At 44.5% G+C, this 24,983-nt stretch overlaps 1 protein-coding gene and 1 long non-coding RNA gene across 2 annotated transcripts; both read left to right on the plus strand.

The window, feature by feature from the left end:
- The first annotated feature begins 398 nt into the window (after positions 1 to 398).
- LOC125522308 (CASP-like protein 1C1) lies at positions 399 to 1,239 on the plus strand. The gene is made up of 2 exons (XM_048687378.2): positions 399 to 649; positions 728 to 1,239. The coding sequence occupies exons 1-2, from the start codon at positions 495 to 497 to the stop codon at positions 1,059 to 1,061; spliced, it is 489 nt and encodes a 162-aa protein (XP_048543335.1). The 5' UTR covers positions 399 to 494; the 3' UTR covers positions 1,062 to 1,239.
- A 1,084-nt stretch (positions 1,240 to 2,323) lies between these two features.
- LOC125523143 (uncharacterized) lies at positions 2,324 to 24,621 on the plus strand. Its single transcript, XR_015610890.1, has 10 exons — positions 2,324 to 2,717; positions 2,788 to 2,950; positions 20,000 to 20,340; positions 20,404 to 21,048; positions 21,318 to 21,434; positions 21,550 to 21,658; positions 22,204 to 22,289; positions 22,703 to 22,835; positions 22,929 to 24,325; positions 24,574 to 24,621. It is a non-coding gene; the product is annotated as an uncharacterized LOC125523143 (long non-coding RNA).
- The last annotated feature ends 362 nt before the right edge of the window (positions 24,622 to 24,983 follow it).

Here is a 24,983-nt window from a genome sequence, read left to right on the forward strand (position 1 = left end):
ACCCTAGTGGGTTGGGGATACCACTGTCCACCTAACCAACTCAACCACAGGTTGATTCGCAAGCCTTCCTCTTGTTGGGATGTCAACATCTCTACCATGATAGTAGGGCAACGTGAGAAAATTGTGCGACATTTCTGCTGTTGTCACCACACTTGAATTCGTTTCATGAGAAGAAAATCTTGGCGCTGGGAATGGATCTGACTACCGAATAATGATCATAGAGATACAGGATCTTCCACATGGCGAGACAAGTTACGCTGAAGTTGCTTACCAACAAATCTGCCCACCTATGCACATATAGTTATTCCTACTCTTCCAAGTTCCAACGTAGCTGAACAACCAAAACTACCCCACGAAACCGGACTACGTGTATCTATTTAATCGGCACCGTCCCCCAAGTGTAAAGGATCTTGTTCTCCCCTTGATCAGCACTGACACTGGCTAGGCAAGGTAGCGACCATATACACAACACCCCGTAGTATCAACGCACCGCCATGGCCAAGCTGCACCGGCTCGTCTCCGTCGTGCTCAGGCTCGTCGCGGCCGTCACCGCGGCCGCCGCGGCGATAATCATGGTGACCAGCCGCGAGACCACCAGCTTGTTCGGCCTGGAAATCGAGGCCAAGTTCTCTCACATTCCGTCATTTATGTAAGTAATGTTTCTCAAAAAAAACTTATATGTGGAGGTCGTTGCGCATTTTCATTGTTTGATTTGGCATATATGCAGCTTCTTCGTGGTGGCATACGCCGTGGCATGCGTCTACAGCCTGCTCGTCATCCTCGTGCCGCCCGGGGGCGCCGCCTCGAGATTGGTCGTCATGGCCGACGTGGCAATGGGGATGGTGCTCACCGGCGCCGTGGCGGCCACAGGCGCGATCGCGGAGGTCGGGAGGAACGGCAACGAGCACGCCGGGTGGCTGCCGATCTGCGAGCAGGTGCACGGCTACTGCAACCAGGTCATGGGAGCCCTCATCGCCGGGTTCGTCGCGCTGGTCGTCTACTTCCTCATCATCATGCACTCCCTCCACGCCGTCACTGATACCATGTGTCCGTGCCATTAGCTACCATTATAGTGCTGTACCGTCGATGATCTATGTACCGGGTGGTCGCGCAAAAAAAACATTGTGTTGTTCAGTGATTTGTTTTGGTCATCTTCTTCATTTAGTCTGACGGACCAAGGGCGAAATGTGGCGAGATGTTTGAAAAGAAAATATTTTGTTCGTTATGCCGATCATGTTACTATTGATGTTGGAGATTTGAAATGAACAATATTCTTGAACTCGTATTTCTAGGCAAGGTGAAGAGGTGTCAGTCCTTGGTAGTAGTTCGCATTTACTAGCACTTGTATGGAAATGGAACTTGTCTGGCCTACTGGTTTTCAAGGATGTCACCCTCAAAAGAAAAGAAAAAATCAACGATGTTGTCCAACAGAATCTCTTTCTCGAAGAAACTAACCTGCGAGGAAAAAAAACAATTAAGGTCAGTTGGACAGATAAAAGGGACTTGACGCCATTTTCCCATATGACAAGGCTGTTTGGTGAGCTATTCGCACCTACTAGGTTATGGGCGTTAAGGCATCTCTAATTTGGTTATACTTATTTCTTTAAAGTACTCCCTCCGTTCCTAAATATAATTCTTTTTAGAGATTTCAGATGAACTACAACATGCGGATATATATGGACATATTTTAAAGTGTAGATTCACTCACTTTGCTTCGTATGTGGTCCCTTGTTGGAATCTCTAAAAAGACTTATATTTAGGAATAGAGGAAGTAGACTGTAATTCTTTTCTTAAAAAAAAAAATACTAACAAGCTATGTACATTTTGGAATAGAAGGTGCCCCGTGAAGGTTATGTGAACGTTGCTAGTAGAGAACCAACCGATAAATCGGAATGGAGCTAACGTCTGACATGGACAAGCTAGCGTGCGCTTGCGAAGCGGATCCAATGGCACAGTGGCGGAGCTAGCTTGGGGTGATTGGGGGAGCCGATGGAAAAATATAAACTTTTGGAGGGGTAAAAGTCTGCATTTTCTTCGATCCATGCAGCTATAGAAAAATAAATCTTCAAAGAATATCCCAAGGCAGGGGGGCAGTGCCCCCCCCCTTCTCAACATAGCTCTGCTGCAATCTCTACTACTAATGGAGTAGTTGGTAGTCTTTGTCGGTTAATTTTCGTCCCATCAGAGATGGTTAATTTTCGTCCTGGATCCCACCTCCCGTAACCCAGCGATTCCCCCTTTCCGCCCTCAAAACCGATAAAAAAAACGATATGCTATCACGAGGCCCGTTGTGAAACACTATGGTTCGTTCTAAAAAAATAAATCTACGACGGTTAACCTACGAAGAAAGACCTACGCCACGACCGCCGCCCGCGGGTCGCCCGCTCCCTCGCGCCCCTGTTGCTCCCTCCTCGATCCCGATCTGGATCGAGGGGACGAGGAGCTCCTGCCTCCCCGACGGCCGGCCTCCTCCTCGCCCCGCTGCTGCGTCCGGCGCCGCCACGGCCTCTGGAGCCAGGGAAGCCATGGCCTGAGCTCGGCCTCGAGGTCCCCGCCGCCGTCTCCTGCAGCTTCTGCCCCGCCGCCTCACCGCCCAAGCTCGCCGTCGCACCAACCTCGGCGCCGCGCCGCCGCCGGCTCTGGTCGCCTCCACCTCCGCTCCAGTGCTTAAGGATGGAGGAGAACGGCCTGAAGTTCGTGCTCGATCTGGTGGTCAGGTAAGCTCTTTTTGTCCGCCACCCCTCTATTGATTTTTACAAACCTTTCCTTGAAATCCGGTGCCCGCAGGTTCCCACTTCGGCAAGAGTTCGCCGATGACCTTAAGCACTCCGATCCGATGCCGCTAAGGCTGCCACCCAGGGGGAGGCTGGCGCTCTTGGCACGGAGGATTCAATTGGTGAATCTGGCTGCACCCTGAGGTTAATCGGGAGGCACCTGGATGGACGAAAAGGTGAGCCATCTCGTCCCCGTGGTCTGATTGTATATTTAATATGAGCGCATTTATAGACAGCTATTTAAGTTCAAGGTCTCTTGATGGTGATTCGCCAAACAATATATTTAGTTAATTTGAAATCATGGGAGCAGGAATTTGGTTTCGGCGTGTTTTAGGTAGTTAGATGTCGTAAGGTGTTTAGAATTTCAGATAAAGAGAAACGTTGCGAACCAGGCTGCATATCAGGAGTCCGTGGATTAAATGTTTTGACAAACCAGTTCATAATTTCCTGAGAAAACACTACTATCTGCAACACACCACCGGACAGAACTCTGTGCGCTTCACGGATGAGCACACTGGAGCAATCGATAAGGATGTTTGCCGAGGAACCGACGAATAGTATGATTAAACCAGAAATAGGAACAAGTTTCGATTCGTTGGGCGAGGCATACGACTTCTACAACCTGTATTCATGGGAAGTTGGATTCGGTATTAGATATGGGGAAAGCCGACTAAATGCAGAAGATAGAGTGCAGTTGTGTAAGTGCATCTAGTGCCACCCCTAGTTGGTTTTGGAGTATTGACGACAAACCTAGCTGAGGGACTAATGTGTTTGTGAGAATTGCAGGAAAACACAGGTAGAAGTCCCTCATTGATTCGGTTTTACTACCAGAGATGACCCCTAAAAATGTACGAAGACATTGAAGACAATGGTGGTTTATGAAGATATTCATATTGAAGACAATGACATAAGAAGACTCCCTATGAAGCTTTTGGAACTCGAAGACCTAGATCCTTCGTAGTTTTATTTCATTCATGTTGTGTCATATGAACCACCGTACTGTTAAGTGGGGTCGAAGAGAACCAGTCAGAATGACTTAAGTGATGCCTAATTCAAATCCTATGTCTTCGAGTGAAGACTTTAAGAGAAAATCTTGTCCAGAGTCAGACAAGTCAGCTTTACTTGTCGCCCAAGTAAAGTTGCCGTGTGAGTTCAAAATTCGACCGTTGGTACACGTGTCAGTTCCTTAGTGACCCAGGGTCATTTCGGACAGATCAGGTCGGGTTGCCAAGTGGCTATAAATAGTCCAACCCCCACAACCATAAACGGTTGGCTGCTCAGATTTCAGTGCACGGCTTTTGTCGTTTGAGAGCAACCCACCTCGAAGCCTTTGAAAGAAAAAATCCCAGTGAGGAGAAAAGCCCTAACCACCCAGAGCCAGAGTAAATTGGGCATCACTTAAGTCTTCGTGTCTGTGTGATTTGAAGACTTATTACACTTGAGGACTGTGCATCCTCCAGACGGTTAGGCGTCGCGTTCTGAGCATCCAAGAGAAATTGTGGATTGACAGTGAACGAAGTCTGTGAAGGTTTGGGAGTCTACCTTGAAGACTTACCTGAGTGATTGGGCGAGGTCTGTGTGACCTTAGCTCAAGGAGAAAACGATGAGGACTGGGTGTCTTGGACTAAGTGTCCTTGACTGGGTGTCCGGGACTGTGTGTCCTTTGGTTTAAATACCTAGCCGCTCCAACCAGACGTACAGTTGTCACAGCAACTGGAACTGGTCCAACAAATCATTGTCTTCAACGCGTCACTGGTTTCATCTTCACTTCCTTTCACTTACAGTTATTCATTGTGAAGCCATTGCATGCTTGCTTTATCTTTTGTCTTCACAACATGAATGTGTGATCTGTTCGGCTTCATAACTTCTTCCTACCTGATCCTTATTACACTGAAGCTGTTTGTCATTGCGCTTTCACTCTATTGAACACATGACCATGGCTGGCCTAGTGTAATCTAACTTCCGCTGCATAGTAATAGGCATGATCTTCACTGTTTGTCTTCACAACTCTCACGTTTTGAAGACTTTCATAAAAATCACCTATTCACCCCCCCTCTAGTCGATATAACGCACTTTCAATTGGTATCAGAGCGAGGTGCTCCCTTGTTCTGTGTGATTCGGTTTAACCACCTGGAGTTTTAGCTATGTCAACTGCAGGGATAATCAAAGTCTCCGCTGCTTGTCCCGTCTTCGATGGAACTGAATATCCCTACTGGAAGAATAAGATGCGCATGCATCTTGAAGCCATTGACGTCGACCTATGGTATGTCGTCGAAAACGGCGTTCCCAAGGCTGGAGAAGGTGTCACTGCTGCTGATGTCAAGAAGTTCGTTCAACTGGACTCTACTGCCAAGAATATCATCTGTGGTCATCTGACCAAAGGACAGTATGGCCGTGTGAGTGCCTTGAAGACATCCAAACTGGTCTGGGATTGGCTCTCCAAAGTTAATGAAGGCATATCAACCCAGAGAGATCAAAGAATCAGTGTCCTTCGCAATCTCTTCAACCGCTTCAAATGAAATGACAATGAGAATGTCCAGCACACCTTTGATCGGCTCACTGACATCACAAATGAGCTTCAAGCCCTCGGCGCTACTGAGATCACCAAACATGAAATCGTCAAGACGCTGCTGAGATCACTTGATAGTTCGTTTGACATTCTGGCCCTGATGATTCAAGAACGTCCTGATTTCAAGACACTCGATCCGTCTGACATACTTGAGAGGCTCAACACACATGAGTTTTAGCTTTCTGAGAAAAGAGATATCTACGGTCCAAACTATGGGCGAACTCGTGCCTTGAAGGCAAAAGCTGTATCCTCATCTGAAGAAGAATCTGACTGCAGTTCTGATGATCCTGAAGACATTGGAAAAGAACTTGCAATGCTAGTGAAGAAGTTTCAAAAATTCACCAAGAAGAAAGGCTTCAGAAAATCTTCACGATCAAGCTCAAGGAATGATGAAGCTTCTGCTCATGACTACAAGAAGAAAACATGTCACAAGTGCAAGAAAACTGGGCACTTCATCTCTGAGTGTCCACAGTGGGACAATGAGAACAGAAGGAAGAAGAAGAGCAAGGAATATGATTCTGACGACAAGAAGAAGAAGAAACACTCAAAGTCTTCTTCCAAGTCTTCATCAAAGTCTTCATCACACAAGAAGAGCTCATCTGGTAAGGCGCGTGCGTTTGTAGGCAAGGAGATGGATTCAGAGGAGGAATCCGCATCTGAGGAGGCAGAGGTGGAATCTGAGGAGGAGTCTGATTCTGGCACTGCGAGTCTGGCTACAGCATACGTCGCCAAGTCCATCTTCAACACTGAAGTCAATAATTGCATCACCGACACCGACGCAAATGACAAGAACGACTCCACTCCTACCTACTGCTTCATGGCACGCGGTGCCAAGGTAAACACATGCACCACTCGCTATGAAACATCCAGTGACGATGACTCTGAATGTGATTCAAAACCTAGCTACAAAACACTTGCTAAAATTGCAACTGAACAACAGAAAGCTATGGAACATATTCAAAAACTGTTAGACAGAAGCGATGATCTGTTGGGTGCTGAAATGACTCGATCTGAATCCTTAATTGAAGACATAAAAAACCTTCACGTTAAGTATCAGGAACTTGAAGATCGTCATGATACTCTCTCAACAACTCATGAAAAGCTTTCCTATGACTATCTTCAAAGGAAGCAAGAACTCGAGAAATTGAGGGTGGCTCATGAAGATCTTCAAAAGGAAAACGAGTCACTTCGCGCCGAACAGATCAGTCCCGCTCAGGAAGGATTTGAACCACCATGTCTTAAATGCATTGAGCGTAATAATGCTAATTCTGTTGCTGAATGTTCCACTGCTACTACTGTTCTAATATCTTCAACTGTTGATGTGGCAACTAACCCCTCTGCTGAGGATACCACTGCTATTGCTGATGAGAATGCTAGGTTGAAGACATTGCTTGAAACAGGGATGTACAAAATTCTGAAAGGGCATCAAACATTATGTGATGTCCTTAAGAAGCAGATTCTGAACCGAAACCCTAGGAAAGAGGGTGTTGGGTTCGTGAGGAAAATCAATGCAGATGGCTCTTACTGGAAACCTGAGCAGTACCCCAAAACTACATGGGTTGCTGCAAAGGAACTTTTAGCAGATCCATCCAATTTATCTGGCTTCACTTGTGCTAACCCAATTATCATTGATGAATCCTTTGATGCAAACTATAAACTGTTTAAGAATCAGAATGGTGAAGTGTTTGCCAGGTACATTGGTACTAACTGCAGGAATGGACCGGCTATGAAGAAGATCTGGGTTCTGAAAACATGTCTGGAAAATCTTCCTGTGAATGTCTTCATGACACCTCACTTGAAGAAGACAAACCTCGGTCCAAAGGCTTCATACAGACAGAGGACTCACCTGAGTCACACTAACGCAAATGTTTTGCAGGGAAACCATACTCAGGCATATGAATATGAGAGCGGTTCATCGAACCGTCATATTCATATGACCAAAAATTATTCTTCTTATGCCTATGAGTATTATTGTCCCCCTGCTAGACTGTTTGCTAAGGCTTCAAAGCCAAAATTCTCAGATGCTGCTCTTAGACTCATAGCTTCTAAGCCACCCTTGAAGATGTGGGTGGTTAAAAAAGCTTAACTTTTTTGCAGGGAAAGGTCTCCAGCACAAAAACAAAATCTTCTGATGCTATTGCTGGGGACCATAAAAATCTTGTGGGGCGCAAGATAAACTGCCCAAATGGCATCATTATGTACTTCGTTCCTGAATCGCATGCTACTCTCCCCATTAGTCCTAATCTGGATCTAAGTTTTCATAACCCACTGGTTCGTCAAATGTTTATGCTTCATAACACTCTTCGTGAAGCCTATCCCCCTAACTGCACTGTAGGGTACGATACCAGCGACTTCAAAGTCTTCAGAATGGATTATTGACAGTGGGTGTACAAATCACATGACTGGCAGAAGAAGCCTTCTTATGGACTCAACTTTACGTCCATCCGACAAGAGCCACATTACATTCGCTGACACTGGTAAAAGTAAGGTATTGGGTCTAGGTAGAGTTGCAATCTCAAAGGATCAACACATGGATAAAGTCATGCTTGTTGAATCCCTTGGCTTCAACTTAATGTCTGTCTCAATGCTTTGCGATTTGAATATGATTGTAATGTTTGGCAAATATCGCTGCCTGGTGCTAATGGAATCTGACAAATCTCTAGTGTTTGAAGGGTATAGGAAAGGTGATTTGTATGTGGTAGATTTCTCAGCAGGACCACAACTTGCAGTATGTCTTCTTGCAAAAGCTTCAGAATGCTGGCTTTGGCATCGAAGGCTTGGGCATGCTGGCATGAGGAACCTCCACACCCTTGCGAAGAAAAAGCACGTCATAGGCATCGAAGGCGTCAAGTTCAAGAAAGATCACTTATGCGGTGCCTGTGAAGCAGGGAAGATGACAAGGGCAAAACATCCTTCGAAGACAATCATGACCACTACTCAACCCTTCGAACTGCTTCACATGGATCTTTTCGGTCCCACTCACTACTCAACTTTTACTACTTCTACATGCCTCTATGGCTTCGTAATTGTTGATGATTATTCTAGATATACTTGGGTGCACATAATCCTTTACAAGACTGAAGTGCAGGATGTCTTCAGACGCTTCGCAAATCGAGCTATGAACAATTTTGGCGCCAAGATAAAGCACATCAGAAGTGACAATGGCACTGAATTCAAGAACACTGGCCTTGATACATATCTGGATACCTTGGGCATCACACATGAATTCTCAGCTCCATACACGCCACAGCAGAATGGCGTCGTCGAACGCAAGAACAGAACACTCATTGAGATGGCCAGAACAATGCTACATGGATACAAGACTCCAAGAAAATTCTGGACTGAAGCCATTGATACTGCATGCCATACAATCAATCGTGTTTATCTTCACAAGCTTCTGAACAAGACATCCTATGAACTCCTAACTGGCAAGAAGCCAAATGTCAGTTATTTCAGAGTATTTGGCGCAAAATGCTGGATCAAGGACCCACACCACACCTCAAAGTTTGCACCAAAAGCACATGAAGGTTTCATGCTTGGATATGGAAAGGATTCGCACTCCTACAGAGTCTTCAATCTCTTCCACTACAAAGTGGTTGAAACAGTGGATGTGCGATTTGATGAAACCAATGGATCATAAAGAGAGCAATTGCCAAATGTGCTAGATGAAGTTCCAGCAAATGAATCAATCAAGCTTATGGGAACTGGAGAAATTGTACCTTCTGAAGCTCAACCTGAAGAAGAACTTATCATCTCAGCACCTGATCCACATGAAGACAATGCTCAGCCTGAAGATATACCTTCAAATGACCACATAGATCAGCAAGAGCAAAGTCTTCGCCCCACACACCCTCGTGTTGCAAATGAAGTACAAATTGACAAAATACTGGACAGCATCAATGCACCTGGTCCACTCGCTCGTTCAAGGGCAACTCAGCTAACAAACTTCTGTGGGCATTTTGCATTCGTCTCAATATCAGAACCCAAGAAATTGAAGAAGCCTTCATGGAACCTGAATGGATTCAAGCTATGCAAGAAGAGCTTCAACAGTTTGAGCTGAATAATGTATGGGAACTGGTTAAGCGTCCTGATCCACGGAAGCACAACATAATAGGCACCAAATGGATATACCGCAACAAGCAAGATGAGCATGGTCAAGTTGTCAGAAACAAAGCTCGTCTAGTTGCTCAAGGATATACTCAAGTGGAGGGCATTGACTTCGATGAAACATTTGCTCCTGTGGCTAGGCTTGAAGCCATACGCATACTGCTGGCCTATGCAAATCATCATAACATACTTCTCTATCAGATGGATGTGAAAAGTGCCTTTCTCAATGGCAAGATTGAAGAAGAAGTGTATGTTGCACAACCACCTGGCTTTGAAAATCCAAAACATCCTGATATGGTATACAAGCTCAACAAGGCATTGTATGGCCTCAAACAAGCCCCTAGGGCCTGGTATGATACACTCAAGTACTTTCTGAAAAGCAAAGGCTTCATACCTGGTTCCCTGGATCCCACTCTTTTCACGAAGACATATGATGGTGAACTGTTTGTGTGCAAAATATATGTGGATGACATTATCTTCGGCTGCACCAATCAGAAGTATAGTGAAGAGTTTGGATACATGATGCAAGAGCAATATCAGATGTCCATAATGGGGGAGATGAAGTTCTTTCTCGGTCTTCAAATACGGCAACAACACAACGGCATCTTCATATCTCAAGAGAAATATCTTAAAGAGTGCCTGAAGAAGTTCGGTATGCAAGACTGCAAAGGCTTCACAACACCAATGCCAGCCAAGCATCATCTGGGTCCCGACGACAATGGTAAAGAGTTCGATCAAAAGGTATACCGCTCCATGATTGGGTCTTTGCTTTATTTATGTGCATCTAGGCCAGATATCATGCTTAGTGTTTGCATGTGTGCTCGATTTCAAGCGACACCAAAGGAGTCGCATCACTTAGCTGTGAAGCGAATTCTTTGATATTTGGCTCACACCCCAATTCTAGGATTATGGTATCCAAAGGGCTCAAAGTTTGATTTAGTTGGATTTTCGGATGCTGATTATGCTGGTGACAAAGTTGATCACAAGTCTACATCAGGCACATGTCACTTTCTGGGACGATCACTTGTATGTTGGTCTTCAAAGAAGCAGAACTGTGTATCACTCTCCACTGCTGAATCTGAATACATTGCTGCTGGATCTTGCTGCGCTCAGCTTCTGTGGATGAAGCAAACACTCAAGGATTATGGCATTCATCTGAAGCAAGTGCCACTTTACTGCGACAACGAAAGCGCCATCAAGATTGCCAACAACCCAGTTCAGCACTCGAAGACAAAGCACATTGAAATTCGTCATCACTTTCTCAGAGATCATGTTGTGAAGGAAGACATTGATATCATATACGTCAACACTGAAGAGCAATTGGCAGATATCTTCACAAAGCCCTTGGATGAGAAGAGATTTTGCAAGTTACGGTGTGAGCTAAATATCTTGGAATCCTCAAATGTCCTGTGATCAGGCACACATCCTAACACTTAAGCATATTGATGACTTAGATGTGCAACACACGAAGTAGCGTATATCTTCAAACAATGAAGACATACATTCTAAGTGTGAATACATTAATGTGGAATTTGACTTCGGAGCGCCACGATAATTGTGCGCCGTGTCTGGGTCTAATACTTCCTATACGGTGGGTAACGCCACCACCAAACGTTCCATTTTGAAGTGTTTCTCTCATGGCGTTACCTCTCAATGTCTTCACAATTGGTTTGGTTTCATTCTCAATATGTCTTCATGATTATCTTCACTGCGTTGATTATATGGATATATATGTACTGATGTTCTGTCCTCTACAGCATTCACTTATAGCTATGTCTTCCTGGTTGAATCTTTTGAACTAAGTGAATGTGATCGGACCCTAACCTCTCTATGCTTTCTATCTCAAACTCTATCTCTCCAAGTCATATGCATTCTGTTGAAACTGTCAAATGTCTTCACTGTGTCCTTGTCAGCTGAAGACATAGTGACAACCATAAAAGTCCATTTTTAATGCTCATTCCTCCACATAAGATCCGGAGAAGAAGGAACGACCGCCCGACAATTTAGGCGTGCGTGGGACATGGAACAAATCCCAATCTTCCTCTAACTGGCCACGCGTGCCTCAAATGCGAACCGCCAGGGGTACCTGCGTAATAGCGCAGTGCCGCCTCTATCCCTATAAATACACGATTCACTGCGGTCGTTATCTCCTTCTTCCACCCTCGCACGAACCCTAGCGCCACCGCTAGCACTCGACGACGCCGGCGACGAAGCGCTTCACTGCCGCAACCTCTCCGACGCCGTTTTCACGCCGACAGCGGACATCGCTCTCTCCGCCATCGCCGTAGGTGTCTTCCGTTGCCAAGTTAGGGCACGGAGGATTGAACTGCTCGACCTCAACTCTCACTTCGTCTAGCAGTTCCAAGTGTGGTAAATAAAACCTCTTTTTACAGCCTCTTTTGATCCTACAGTTCAGTCACTTTCTGCCATAAGAAGTTTCTCTTCACACCAGTTAAATCTCTCGCTGCATCTCATAACATGCCTAGTATATTCACTTGTGCTTCATAAAGTAGTTAGATTCCTCACTTGTACTGATCTATGGGTTCGTACAAATCTGGAACCAACTTCTTATCTATAAGTGAATGTCTTCGCATAATGAGGTCAATGTCTTCTAAACCGATTTATCTTCAAAATCTTCTGAGAATGCATATGACCTCTTCCCCTTCCCTCGCACCTTAATGATGTCACAGGTACATGTCTGTGGGAGAATCCTTTGGTTCTCATAGTCTGCATTCATTTGCAGAGTACTTGCAGCATCACATCGACTCGCCTGAAGCCAGTTCTTGCAAAAGGAAGCCTTTGAAGCCTTTGAACATCTTGAAGCCTTCCAAGTTATTCATGGCTTCAGAAACAGCAGCAAGGAAGGGAGGCAGACAGCGACGTGGTGAAACGTCCAAAGATCTGCCTGATGAATTGGCAGAGATGTACAAAACTGATCCTAAAGAAAGCTATGGTCAGCGCAAGACACGAATCCAATGGATTCGAAGATATTGGGCAGAGCAATGGTTCCACTACCGCTTCGTCACTCAGGAATATGCGGAGAAGTGCGCCATCAAGAGACCGTGGGGAGATGTATTATACAAAAATCTCGTACCCAGATCCAGAGACGAAGCCATTGCTCAAGGCTTCTATCCATGCATGGTGAGAGGACCACAGCCAGCTGAGGCACATCCGTCATCACTTCTCTGGTGCCGCGATGATAATCTCTTCAAGCGCAACTTTCAGTTTGCACAACAGTCAGCGAAGATAAACAAGAAGAAATTTGGGCTTGACTTCAACCCTGGTCCCTCCTCACCAAGGGCAGATGGCACACGCAACACCGATCCCAATATCATCGGGCCGTATGCCAATCTTGCAGGCCTCATCACTCGCATCCTAGTCCAAGGGACTGCTGTGAATGACCCTCCAGCAGATACTGAGTCAGATGACGCCCCTGCTGCTCCGAAGCCAAAGCAGAAGAAGCCAAAAGCTCCAAAATCTTCAAAGCCAGCCGCTTCTCCCAAGATCGCAAGAGTGAAGCCTTTAGCAACTGCACCTCCTGAAGCCAGTGTGCAGTCAGAAGGCTTATCACGAGTGTCCAAGCCCCAAGAAGCCAAGAAGCCTCAGCCACACACAGGCAAAGAGCTCACAGCTGCTGACATTCTGCATTGCGAAGCCATTGATCTCTCAAGCGATGAAGATCTTGGAGATGATGCTCTTGAGCAGCTCATCAAGAGCAAGGAGGAGGCTGAAATCTTCAACAATCTGCCTCTGTTTGATGTCGCCATCATCCACAACTTCATCGATGAATGGTTTGACACACCAGACATAAGCTTCAATGATCTGCAGCTACCCATAGGCCTCAGCGTTGCCTTTCAAGGTGCAATTGCTTCAGAACTTGCAATAGCCCAGCGAATTGTAGAACTGAAGCAGAAAATTGATCATGAAAAGGCTCAGTTCAAGAAGCACGTGGCCAAGCTCAGTGTGCAAGAAGTGAAAAACTTTAAGATCATGTCGCACGAGCTGAAAGAGAACTTCCTGAAGACGCGTGCCGAAGCTCAAGGCTCGCGAGAACGCATGAAGACTTTGGCTGATCGCTGCGTGCAAGCCTACAATGAGGCAGAAAAGCGCAAGGCACTTGGGCGTCCCGGCATTGACCCCAGGATGGCCGCGAAGAAGAAAAAGAAGGCGGCTGTGCCCGAACCTGAAGCGCCAAGGTCAGAAACTGCTCCGCTTGTCTTCCCCGCTGCAACGACTGGCTCGAAGCCAAAGAGTCGATCAACCGCCTCACAGCACAAGAAGACACGGACTGCAGAGGCTGAAGCTAAGAAGAGAAAACATTTTGAAGCCTCTCCTTCTGAACCCATCATCAAGAAGCGCAAGACCAAGAAATCTCGGGCTGCTCCCACAGAGCCCCTGATAGTTGAACCCCTCTGCGTCCGCTATCCTGACACAGATCGTCAGTTGACTGTGCATGAACCCAACACTGAAGACATTCCAGCAGACGAACCTTACGCTGCTGAAGACATTGGTCTCCAAGACAATGTGCAAGGTGATGCAGCCCTTCCTCAGCTTGAGACAAGCGAACAGATCAGTATTGGTCGTCCATTGACGCCAATCACACAAGATGCGTCGTGGGCAGATCGCCCACAGGAGGAAGATGAGCCCCAACCCACTGCAACTCCACCGGCGCCTACACTCCGTAGGCTTCGCAAAGGGCCAAGGGCTCAGGCTGCTGAAGACATTCCGGCTGCATCAGCCGAAAAGCAAGCAGAAATACCACAAGCTCCAACTCCCCCGCACCAACAAGAAGCAGTTCTCAAGGAGAACGTGCCTGAAGCTGAAAATGTTGAGGCTGCCACAAACAACGCCGAAGCAAGTGTGGAGCCCTCCCCAACAACAGCTTCAGAAGACACCGAAGCTACTGCTCCTGAACATTCTGTGCCTGTGTCCGCTGCCGGACCATAATTCAACTATCATATTGCGCACAGGCCCCAGGTCCAGAAGCCGATCCCACGACTACCAAGGTTCCCAGGTCCTGCATCAGCTCCTGGTTCCTTCAACATCAACGGCTTCAGGGCAGATAACACGTTTTTCGACCGCTCCAAGAACCCTTATTCAAGGGAACGGATTGTATCAGATAGGTTCTGGAGCCATCAACAGCGCAGCTATTATTCATGCATCCTTTACAACCAAGGCCGCATCTTTCCTCACAAGCGCCTTGAGGTTGAAGCTGTTGCTGGTCTGCCTGGTCTGGAAGAAGCACTGGATTGCTTCAAGCAAGTGGGTTTGCTGCCATTTATCACTGATGAAGAGCACTGGAACGAAGAGCTTCTGCTCCAGTTCTATGCCACTGTGCATATCAAAGGCTATAACAGAGATCCGAAGACATGGATTCTGGAGTGGATGACAGGCAATATCCATCATGAAGCCAATGCTTTCGACCTAATTGAGCTTACCGGCCTTCCCACTCCTAGAGAATTCTTTGAAGAAGGGTGCCAACTCCATGCTGAAGCAATTGAGAGCATATTTCAGCGTCCTGAGCCGGATATGAGTCAGATGCTCTCAATGATGAAGCCACTGCCTCCGAATGCACCCTATCCAACTAGGTTCTTCGTTGAAGACTTAGAGTACTTGCCCAGAACAATATATCATATCATAAGGCGGACTCTATGGCCTGTCAAGGGACACTCTCGATATGCGACAATTGATGGTGCAATGAAGACTCTCATCTTCTGCATTCTTCATGGCAAATGCTTCAATGCACAGGATCTCTTCATCCGTCAATTTGCAGCGTCTGCTTCAGAACTGTTTGGATTAAAGTTTTATGCTCCTTGGGTTATGAGGCTGATCAAGCTTCACTCTGCAATCTCCTATCAACCCTCAGCCCGCAATCATAGGATATTTTTGCCAGATGTGGACACATCTGCTGAAGCAATATATCCAGAGCCGGCCAAGCAACCACTAAGTCTTCAGAATGCAGAACACCAGAGCTTCACTCAAAATATTGAAGGTGTTGAAGCTCTCTCCCGAGTGTATCCAATGGCTGGCACCACACGTGCCCCTGCATCAACTGAAGCCACCAACAGCACAGCTGCAAAGAGACCCAAGAAGCGCGCTCGTGCACTCAATGACAGAGAGCTTCTTGTGGCTCTTCACCAAAAGCAAGATAGGCATCACGACTGGCTCAAGAGGTAGATGAGAAGCATCATGCAAGACGTCAATCGCATCAGAAATCTGGCAACCAAGAATGCATTTGTCACACACGAGACCTGTCGCCGCACTTGGAAGGGCCTCACCATGATGTGCCCTGAAGCTGAACTGCATGAGGATGGCTTCACAGAGCACTTCAAATTTGACTCCACGCCTCCAAGAAGAGCGGTGATGCGCAGCACACCATCACTTGAAGAGTCAGAGTTCTCTTCTTCTGCTGCCACCGTGTCTGCCCGGATTATTGAAGAAGAAGACGACGCGACATCATCTCCACCTGCTTCAACGCGCGTCGAATCTGCACCAAGCTCGTCTGCACCGCCGCCAAACAACTCCACCGACCCTGCTGCGCCTGGGAACGCGTAGAAACCTCTATATCTTCAAACCTTTTTGGTCATCACTGACAAAAGGGGGAGAAGCATATGATGGTTATAGTCTTCAAGCGGGTCACTATGGGCGGGTGCCTTCATATTTTGCTACATTTTGCTTCGTGCTTACAACTCCTGTTTTTTGCTACATTTGCTTCATTGAGTTGTAACACTTAGCCTTGATGGTCGTCTGCTACCTGTTTGTCACTCCGTTTTGCGAAGATAAATTCCGCATGTGCGACGATAAATTCCGCACTCATCTCATTCTGCAGACGTCCATTTTTCATTATGCATGTCATTATCTTCATATACTTTCACATGCATAGTGGATTGTCATAAGTTGAAGTGGATCTCCACAAGTACAACCTGCCATGTGCATTTGCATTCAAGAAGCAAATTACTTATATGCACATCTTCAGGGGGAGCCCTTGCAACTTATGAAGACAATTCTTTTACAATTTCACAAATTATGTTTCCCGTTGAAAACTTCAACTAGTTTGTCATCAATCACCAAAAAGGGGGAGATTGTAAGTGCATCTAGTGCCACCCCTAGTTGGTTTTGGAGTATTGACGACAAACCTAGCTGAGGGACTAATGTGTTTGTGAGAATTGCAGGAAAACACAGGTAGAAGTCCCTCATTGATTCGGTTTTACTACCAGAGATGACCCCTAAAAATGTACGAAGACATTGAAGACAATGGTGGTTTATGAAGATATTCATATTGAAGACAATGACATAAGAAGACTCCCTATGAAGCTTTTGGAACTCGAAGACCTAGATCCTTCGTAGTTTTATTTCATTCATGTTGTGTCATAGGAACCACCGTACTGTTAAGTGGGGTCGAAGAGAACCAGTCAGAATGACTGAAGTGATGCCTAATTCAAATCCTATGTCTTCAAGCGAAGACTTTGAGAGAAAATCTTGTCCAGAGTCAGACAAGTTAGCTTTACTTGTCGCCCAAGTAAAGTTGCCGTGTGAGTTCAAAATTCGACCGTTGGTACACGTGTCAGTTCCTTAGTGACCCAGGGTCATTTCGGACAGATCAGGTCGGGTTGCCAAGTGGCTATAAATAGTCCACCCCCCACAACCATAAACGGTTGGCTGCTCAGATTTCAGTGCACGGCTTTTGTCGTTTGAGAGCAACCCACCTCAAAGCCTTTGAAAGAAAAATTCCCAGTGAGGAGAAAAGCCCTAACCACCCAGAGCCAGAGTAAATTGGGCATCACTTAAGTCTTCGTGTCTGTGTGATTTGAAGACTTATTACACTTGAGGACTGTGCATCCTCCAGACGGTTAGGCGTCGCGTTCTGAGCATCCAAGAGAAATTGTGGATTGTCAATGAACGAAGTCTGTGAAGGTTTGGGAGTCTACCTTGAAGACTTACCTGAGTGATTGGGCGAGGTCTGTGTGACCTTAGCTCAAGGAGAAAACGATGAGGACTGGGTGTCTTGGACTAAGTGTCCTTGACTGGGTGTCCGGGACTGTGTGTCCTTTGGTTTAAATACCTAGCCGCTCCAACCAGACGTACAGTTGTCACAGCAACTGGAACTGGTCCAACAAATCATTGTCTTCAACGCGTCACTGGTTTCATCTTCACTTCCTTTCACTTACAGTTATTCATTGTGAAGCCATTGCATGCTTGCTTTATCTTTTGTCTTCACAACATGAATGTGTGATCTGTTCGGCTTCATAACTTCTTCCTACCTGATCCTTATTACACTGAAGCTGTTTGTCATTGCGCTTTCACTCTATTGAACACATGACCATGGCTGGCCTAGTGTAATCTAACTTCCGCTGCATAGTAATAGGCATGATCTTCACTGTTTGTCTTCACAACTCTCACGTTTTGAAGACTTTCATAAAAATCGCCTATTCACCCCCCCTCTAGTCGATATAACGCACTTTCAATTGGTATCAGAGCGAGGTGCTCCCTTGTTCTGTGTGATTCGGTTTAACCACCTGGAGTTTTAGCTATGTCAACTGCAGGGATAATCAAAGTCTCCGCTGCTTGTCCCGTCTTCGATGGAACTGAATATCCCTACTGGAAGAATAAGATGCGCATGCATCTTGAAGCCATTGACGTCGACCTATGGTATGTCGTCGAAAACGGCGTTCCCAAGGCTGGAGAAGGTGTCACTGCTGCTGATGTCAAGAAGTTCGTTCAACTGGACTCTACTGCCAAGAATATCATCTGTGGTCATCTGACCAAAGGACAGTATGGCCGTGTGAGTGCCTTGAAGACATCCAAACTGGTCTGGGATTGGCTCTCCAAAGTTAATGAAGGCATATCAACCCAGAGAGATCAAAGAATCAGTGTCCTTCGCAATCTCTTCAACCGCTTCAAACGAAATGACAATGAGAATGTCCAGCACACCTTTGATCGGCTCACTGACATCACAAATGAGCTTCAAGCCCTCGGCGCTACTGAGATCACCAAACATGAAATCGTTAAGACGCTGCTGAGATCACTTGATAGTTCGTTTGACATTCTGGCCCTGATGATTCAAGAACGTCCTGATTTCAAGACACTCGATCCGTCTGACATACTTGAGAGGCTCAACACACATGAGTTTTAGCTTTCTGAGAAAAGAGATATCTACGGTCCAAACTATGGGCGAACTCGTGCCTTGAAGGCAAAAGCTGTATCCTCATCTGAAGAAGAATCTGACTGCAGTTCTGATGATCCTGAAGACATTGGAAAAGAACTTGCAATGCTAGTGAAGAAGTTTCAAAAATTCACCAAGAAGAAAGGCTTCAGAAAATCTTCACGATCAAGCTCAAGGAATGATGAAGCTTCTGCTCATGACTACAAGAAGAAAACATGTCACAAGTGCAAGAAAACTGGGCACTTCATCTCTGAGTGTCCACAGTGGGACAATGAGAACAGAAGGAAGAAGAAGAGCAAGGAATATGATTCTGACGACAAGAAGAAGAAGAAACACTCAAAGTCTTCTTCCAAGTCTTCATCAAAGTCTTCATCACACAAGAAGAGCTCATCTGGTAAGGCGCGTGCGTTTGTAGGCAAGGAGATGGATTCAGAGGAGGAATCCGCATCTGAGGAGGCAGAGGTGGAATCTGAGGAGGAGTCTGATTCTGGCACTGCGAGTCTGGCTACAGCATACGTCGCCAAGTCCATCTTCAACACTGAAGTCAATAATTGCATCACCGACACCGACGCAAATGACAAGAACGACTCCACTCCTACCTACTGCTTCATGGCACGCGGTGCCAAGGTAAACACACGCACCACTCGCTATGAAACATCCAGTGACGATGACTCTGAATGTGATTCAAAACCTAGCTACAAAACACTTGCTAAAATTGCAACTGAACAACAGAAAGCTATGGAACATATTCAAAAACTGTTAGACAGAAGCGATGATCTGTTGGGTGCTGAAATGACTCGATCTGAATCCTTAACTGAAGACATAAAAAACCTTCACGTTAAGTATCAGGAACTTGAAGATCGTCATGATACTCTCTCAACAACTCATGAAAAGCTTTCCTATGACTATCTTCAAAGGAAGCAAGAACTCGAGAAATTGAGGGTGGCTCATGAAGATCTTCAAAAGGAAAACGAGTCACTTCGCGCCGAACAGATCAGTCCCGCTCAGGAAGGATTTGAACCACCATGTCTTAAATGCATTGAGCGTAATAATGCTAATTCTGTTGCTGAATGTTCCACTGCTACTACTGTTCTAATATCTTCAACTGTTGATGTGGCAACTAACCCCTCTGCTGAGGATACCACTGCTATTGCTGATGAGAATGCTAGGTTGAAGACATTGCTTGAAACAGGGATGTACAAAATTCTGAAAGGGCATCAAACATTATGTGATGTCCTTAAGAAGCAGATTCTGAACCGAAACCCTAGGAAAGACGGTGTTGGGTTCGTGAGGAAAATCAATGCAGATGGCTCATGGAGTTTTGGTTTGAAAAAAGGCATCATGGAGTGAGCTGATGTGACATCACTTTTTTTTGAATTTTTTCAGGGAAAGCCTAAGGCCGAGAATAGCCGATCATGCATGTATGAGTGTCCCGTGCTGATCAGATTGCTACATGCAGCTAATAAATAGTTGGTTCATAACTGAGCACATAAAGAATCACAACCATTTGATGTTCGTTACACTCAGGGAGAAGGTTCATTGGCACATAGACTTCTGTGTTAACAGGGCGACAACGTCAAGGATGGCATCTGCGAGAACTCTTTTGTGTTAGATAAATTGATGATTATGTCTAGATCTCCGGGGGCAGACACTATCATACTGAAGCTCAGCCGGACCACGACTGTCAACAGGGTCACCGTATTCTTTGAGGAACACAAACAATCCAGGTATGCATTGCTAACTTTTCTGAACTTTTACATGCTTCAGGCTCACTCCTTGACAACACTTAGCTATCATAAGGATGAGGACGGAGCACAACTCTCTCAATTCCCAAAATGAGGTGGACAACACTTAGCTTACATGTTCTTTGAGGACGGAGGAAGTTTCGCCTTAAACACAACTTTTATCTGCTCTGAAAGAGTTACATATTTTGAAGTTTTTGCAACTCAGCCTAAAAGAGTTGGGTAACCAAACTCAAAATGAGGTGGACAGTGCTCAGCGTGCAGTCACATGGAGTATTAGTTTCATGGGTTAATTTAGCACTGCATATTATTAATTGTGTTTCTATTTTTGTTTCTCTCCAGCAAGCATGACAATAACAAGTTTATATCCATCAGTTTCTTAGTACCCTGTTGGTTTCAGTATTAAATGGCCACAACACTTTCCTATTTTGTTTGAGTTTTCATGTGCTACTCTATTAGGAATAACAACTAAAAACAATGAACGTTTGATTTGATTTCCTTCCCAACACAAGCAACAAATATAATAAATGTCTCGCATCCTTGACTCCAGCAAAAAATTCATTGACTGACATAATGGATCTGTCTATTAATCAAGATTGTATTACTAAACCTCCAGATTGATTATTTTTAGTTATGCAGCACACAGTGTTCTCCCCAGTTCTGCTCGATTGGATTGTCAGTTCATGTACTCTGGTAAATCATTATGCAAACTTTGATTATAAGAAACTAATTTGTGTTCCTGTGGGTTTATCTATGCTCCTTTGTCGTTGATGCGCCTATGTTACTGTAATTATTTAGTTCCTCCGCTTCTAGGATGATCTCGGGTTTAGTAGTGATATAAAAAAGCTGTACATTTCTGCGTTTCCTCTGCTATTGTATTGTTTCATCACTTTCTGCTCCTTATGGGCTGCCACTCTTTGACACCCTTTTTGTGCTCAAACATTTTTCGATGTCCCTTGCAGGATCCAAATGAGCTTGGTTACGTACTAAATTATTGTTGAGGATCTCAGGTAATCGTTGCAGTAGAAGATTACGCCCCTGATCATCATTCTCATTTTCAAACTTGCCATTTATCAGAGGTGATTTCTCTTGCCCCTTTCATCGGTTAATTCCGTTTGTTTGGTGGACTGATTCACCACTTGAGTGGATCACCGAGGACTTCTACAATGGGCTATGTTCTTCTTACATATGTAGGATTTGGATGGGGTGCATTCATGCATTATATTGGAGCAAGGACCTGCCGAGGAGGGGGATACCATGGGGAGGCGAACCTGGTAAAATAAGGGTGGAAAGTATACTATAGGTATGTTAGCCGTGGCAAGGAATTGGTGGATTGTTTTCCATTCAGTTGTGTTCAACACTGAAAAATGGTATATCATTTTTTGTCCTTTCCAAATTAAAATATCAATCCATAATTTTTTTGTCATTCACAAATTAAATTATCAGTGTAGAAGTCTATTTGAGCATTCATTTCCTATCCTTTTATAAACTAGAAGGCCACGCTAGGTTTCTTAGTGTAGTATTTGGAATGTTTGACCCTGAACTGGCCCTCTGTTCCAACTAACGAAAAAATGACCCTTTGTTGTGATTTTATTTTTATATGTAAAATGATATTTGTAAAATTTTGTATTCGGTCTGCCATTTGCCAGTGAATTAGGGCTGCATTTTAGATTAGAACCATGAAGTAACTATGATGTGCACCGCTTGAAACCAGAGTGAGTCTAATGAAAGACGGGCATTTGATCATGTTCTATTTAATTATCATTTCGTTCGTTTCGTCGTTCCATCCCTCCCTGAACTGACCTTACCCACAACTCTTACCTTTTCATTTCATTTTATCAAGGAAAGACTGTGGGGTTTGTGTATCCTTATCCAGGACATTGTGAAGGCTTCTGATGCAGTTTACAAGAAGCAATTGGTGAGCTAATTCAGAGGTTAGGCAACGCTTGTCATGATTTTTTATTTCTGAAGCCACATTAGCAAGCATCATAAATATAACTAAATGTTTGCTGGCTTCCGTAATTGCCTACATCAATGTAATCTTCCACACTGAAAACACTCATTTGAGATTTGCAAGAAGCCTGCATACTACTTACTGTTGATGCATTAACATTGCATCCTTCAGAATTAGCAAGCAGGGCATAATGTTAGGTGTCTGTTTGCGGAATTGCTGAAAATAATTGGTCTATTTAATCAATGATAAATAGGAAGATTCTTGTAAACTGCAGTGTGCTACTTGCTATACTGGCTAAGCTACATGACTTACTCTTTAGTGACATTTCATATCGGCAGTGTGCTACTTGCTATACTGGCTAAGCTTAATTTTCTTCTTCCTGTGAACATGTAGATAAGTGAAATGATAATAAGAAGGTTAAATAATGTTGTTCAATCTTTCCGTCAAGCAACCTGTTTGGCCCCAAATGTCCGCACCGACGCGGTGACGCCCGTGGGCGCCACCGTTCCTTCCTGAAGGGCATCGGGTATTCCCCTTCCCCATGCCCGTCCGCGTACCGGGGGAAACCCTAGGACTTGTCCGGGCAGTAGCGTCATTGTTGTCGTGTTCTTTCTTGAAGGTGTTGCTTGGCATGCGGAGGTTCAAGGTGCTAGGAGCGAGGTGGTAAATCTCCGGTGGGCGCAGCGGTTGCGGGTCATCATCATTTTCGTCGATCCGACGCTGTCGACATTATTTTCTCTCTTCTTTCTCTTTTTTTTTCTTTTGGGCGTGCTTGTGCTGTTTGCCCCAGCATTGGACTCTTGGTTGTATTGGGTTGTTGCTATATCTATATAGCGGGGCGAAAGCCTATTTCGTAAGATTCTTCCATGAATTCAAGACTTGGCAAACCACTCCCATTACAAGGTTCCATAACACATGCTGGATTTGTATGTCAAGATATCTGAAGGGCAAAAACTTAGTACATTTATTCTGTTTTTTTAATAAATCTCCCTCTTGAAATGAGCTACAACTACTAACGAGTTATTCTTCTCATATCTGTAAGAACACATTTCAATATATGGCTTCTATTAGGGCGACTTGATTGAGTACCGGCGAATTACCTTCAAAATGATTAAAGGAATGCGAAGATGGGCCTTCTTGAGTTTTGACCACGCCTAATAATACTTATGAATTATGGCTACTCTCCATGCAGTTTGGTACGGTTATTTCACCAACTAGCCCACTACTATGTGCTGGAAGTTATATTGTTACTTAATAGAGGCTACCCATTCTAAACTTCTTCTCTTTGACTGTGTTGTCAGATTAGTACATCCAATGGAACCTGACATTAATGATAAATTCCCTACAATGACAGTGTGCTTTATATGAAAAGGGTTGAATATAATTACCAAAGTTTGATGGACGTTACGTGGCATGCCAGTCATGCATATGGAGCACAAATGCAAATGTTCGTATTGTATTGACGATGCTCCCTTTTGAAATTAACATGCTTTGCCAATTATTTTGGACATGATGTATTAGCTTATTATTTGTCAGCCTATAGGTTTTATGTGAGTGAAAACTAAATATCATAATTCTCAGACTGTTCTTGCCAACACCTCTATACCAACTAGGTATGCAATGCATTATACTCCCTCCGTTCCTAAATATTTGTCTTTTTAGAGATTTCAACAAGTGACTACATACGAAGCAAAATAAGTGAATCTACACTCTAAAATATGTGTATATACATCCGTATGTGATAGTCCATTTGAAATCTCTAAAAAGACAAATATTTAGAAACCGAGGGAGTATAAGATTATTTTTGTTGTTTTTCCTTGTCTGTATTTTTAATTATGGTTATTACTTTTTGGAATAATCAACAGTTTAATCTATACTATTAAAGGGGAGCATGTAGGTCGTTTTGTTTCTGGGAGGGTGAGGCGCAGCCTCACGAATGAGTGGAGAAGACAGTGTGCTCTGGGCCTCCTCCAAGCCCGCCGGCGACTTGTCGATTTATTGCTCTTCCCTTACAAGGTATGATATTCTTCTTCCCTTCGTATGTGTCCTCTTGCAAACATGCAGTTCTTGATTTGGTTGATGAAAGTAGTCTAGGATTTGCCTAATTCTCTTTGAAAATGGATTATATTAGTTTGATTAGGTAAATATCTTCCCTGACAAGATCAGATCAATTTCCCCACCCTGTGATATTTGTTTAATTTCTTGAAGTTAGCCAAGCGCCTTTGCCATGTGCCCCTAATTTCCCATCATTCTTTTTGTCACAGCTTGTCAGAAGTTGAAATTCCTTTCGGCATAGATTCCAACACCTTGGTAATACTTGAATTTGTCCTTGCATCTTCAATAAATCAAGCACTGGATTCACTAAATCTATTCAAGAGTTAAAATACTTTGTTTTTATATTTTTCAGTGAGATTTCTTAGCTGCTCGATCGCCTGATTTTATGTACTTTTTTTCAATAATATGAAATAATCTTTTTTATAACTTATTATAACCATGATTGGGAGTATCTGCCCCTACGTATGTACTCTTAGTGATCCTGTAGGGTTGGGATGTTACGTTGCGTATGTCTTTTGCTGCAGTATTTCCTAATGGTAACATGTATGGTTCCAAATGCCTAATTTCATATGTAATAGTTTTCCACACAATTGTGTAACGCAATCAAGTTTCTGGTTGC

This window comes from Triticum urartu, chromosome 7A, assembly GCF_056163025.1.
Source record: "Triticum urartu cultivar PI428250 chromosome 7A, HENAU_Tu73, whole genome shotgun sequence".
Lineage (NCBI taxonomy): Eukaryota > Viridiplantae > Streptophyta > Magnoliopsida > Poales > Poaceae > Triticum > Triticum urartu.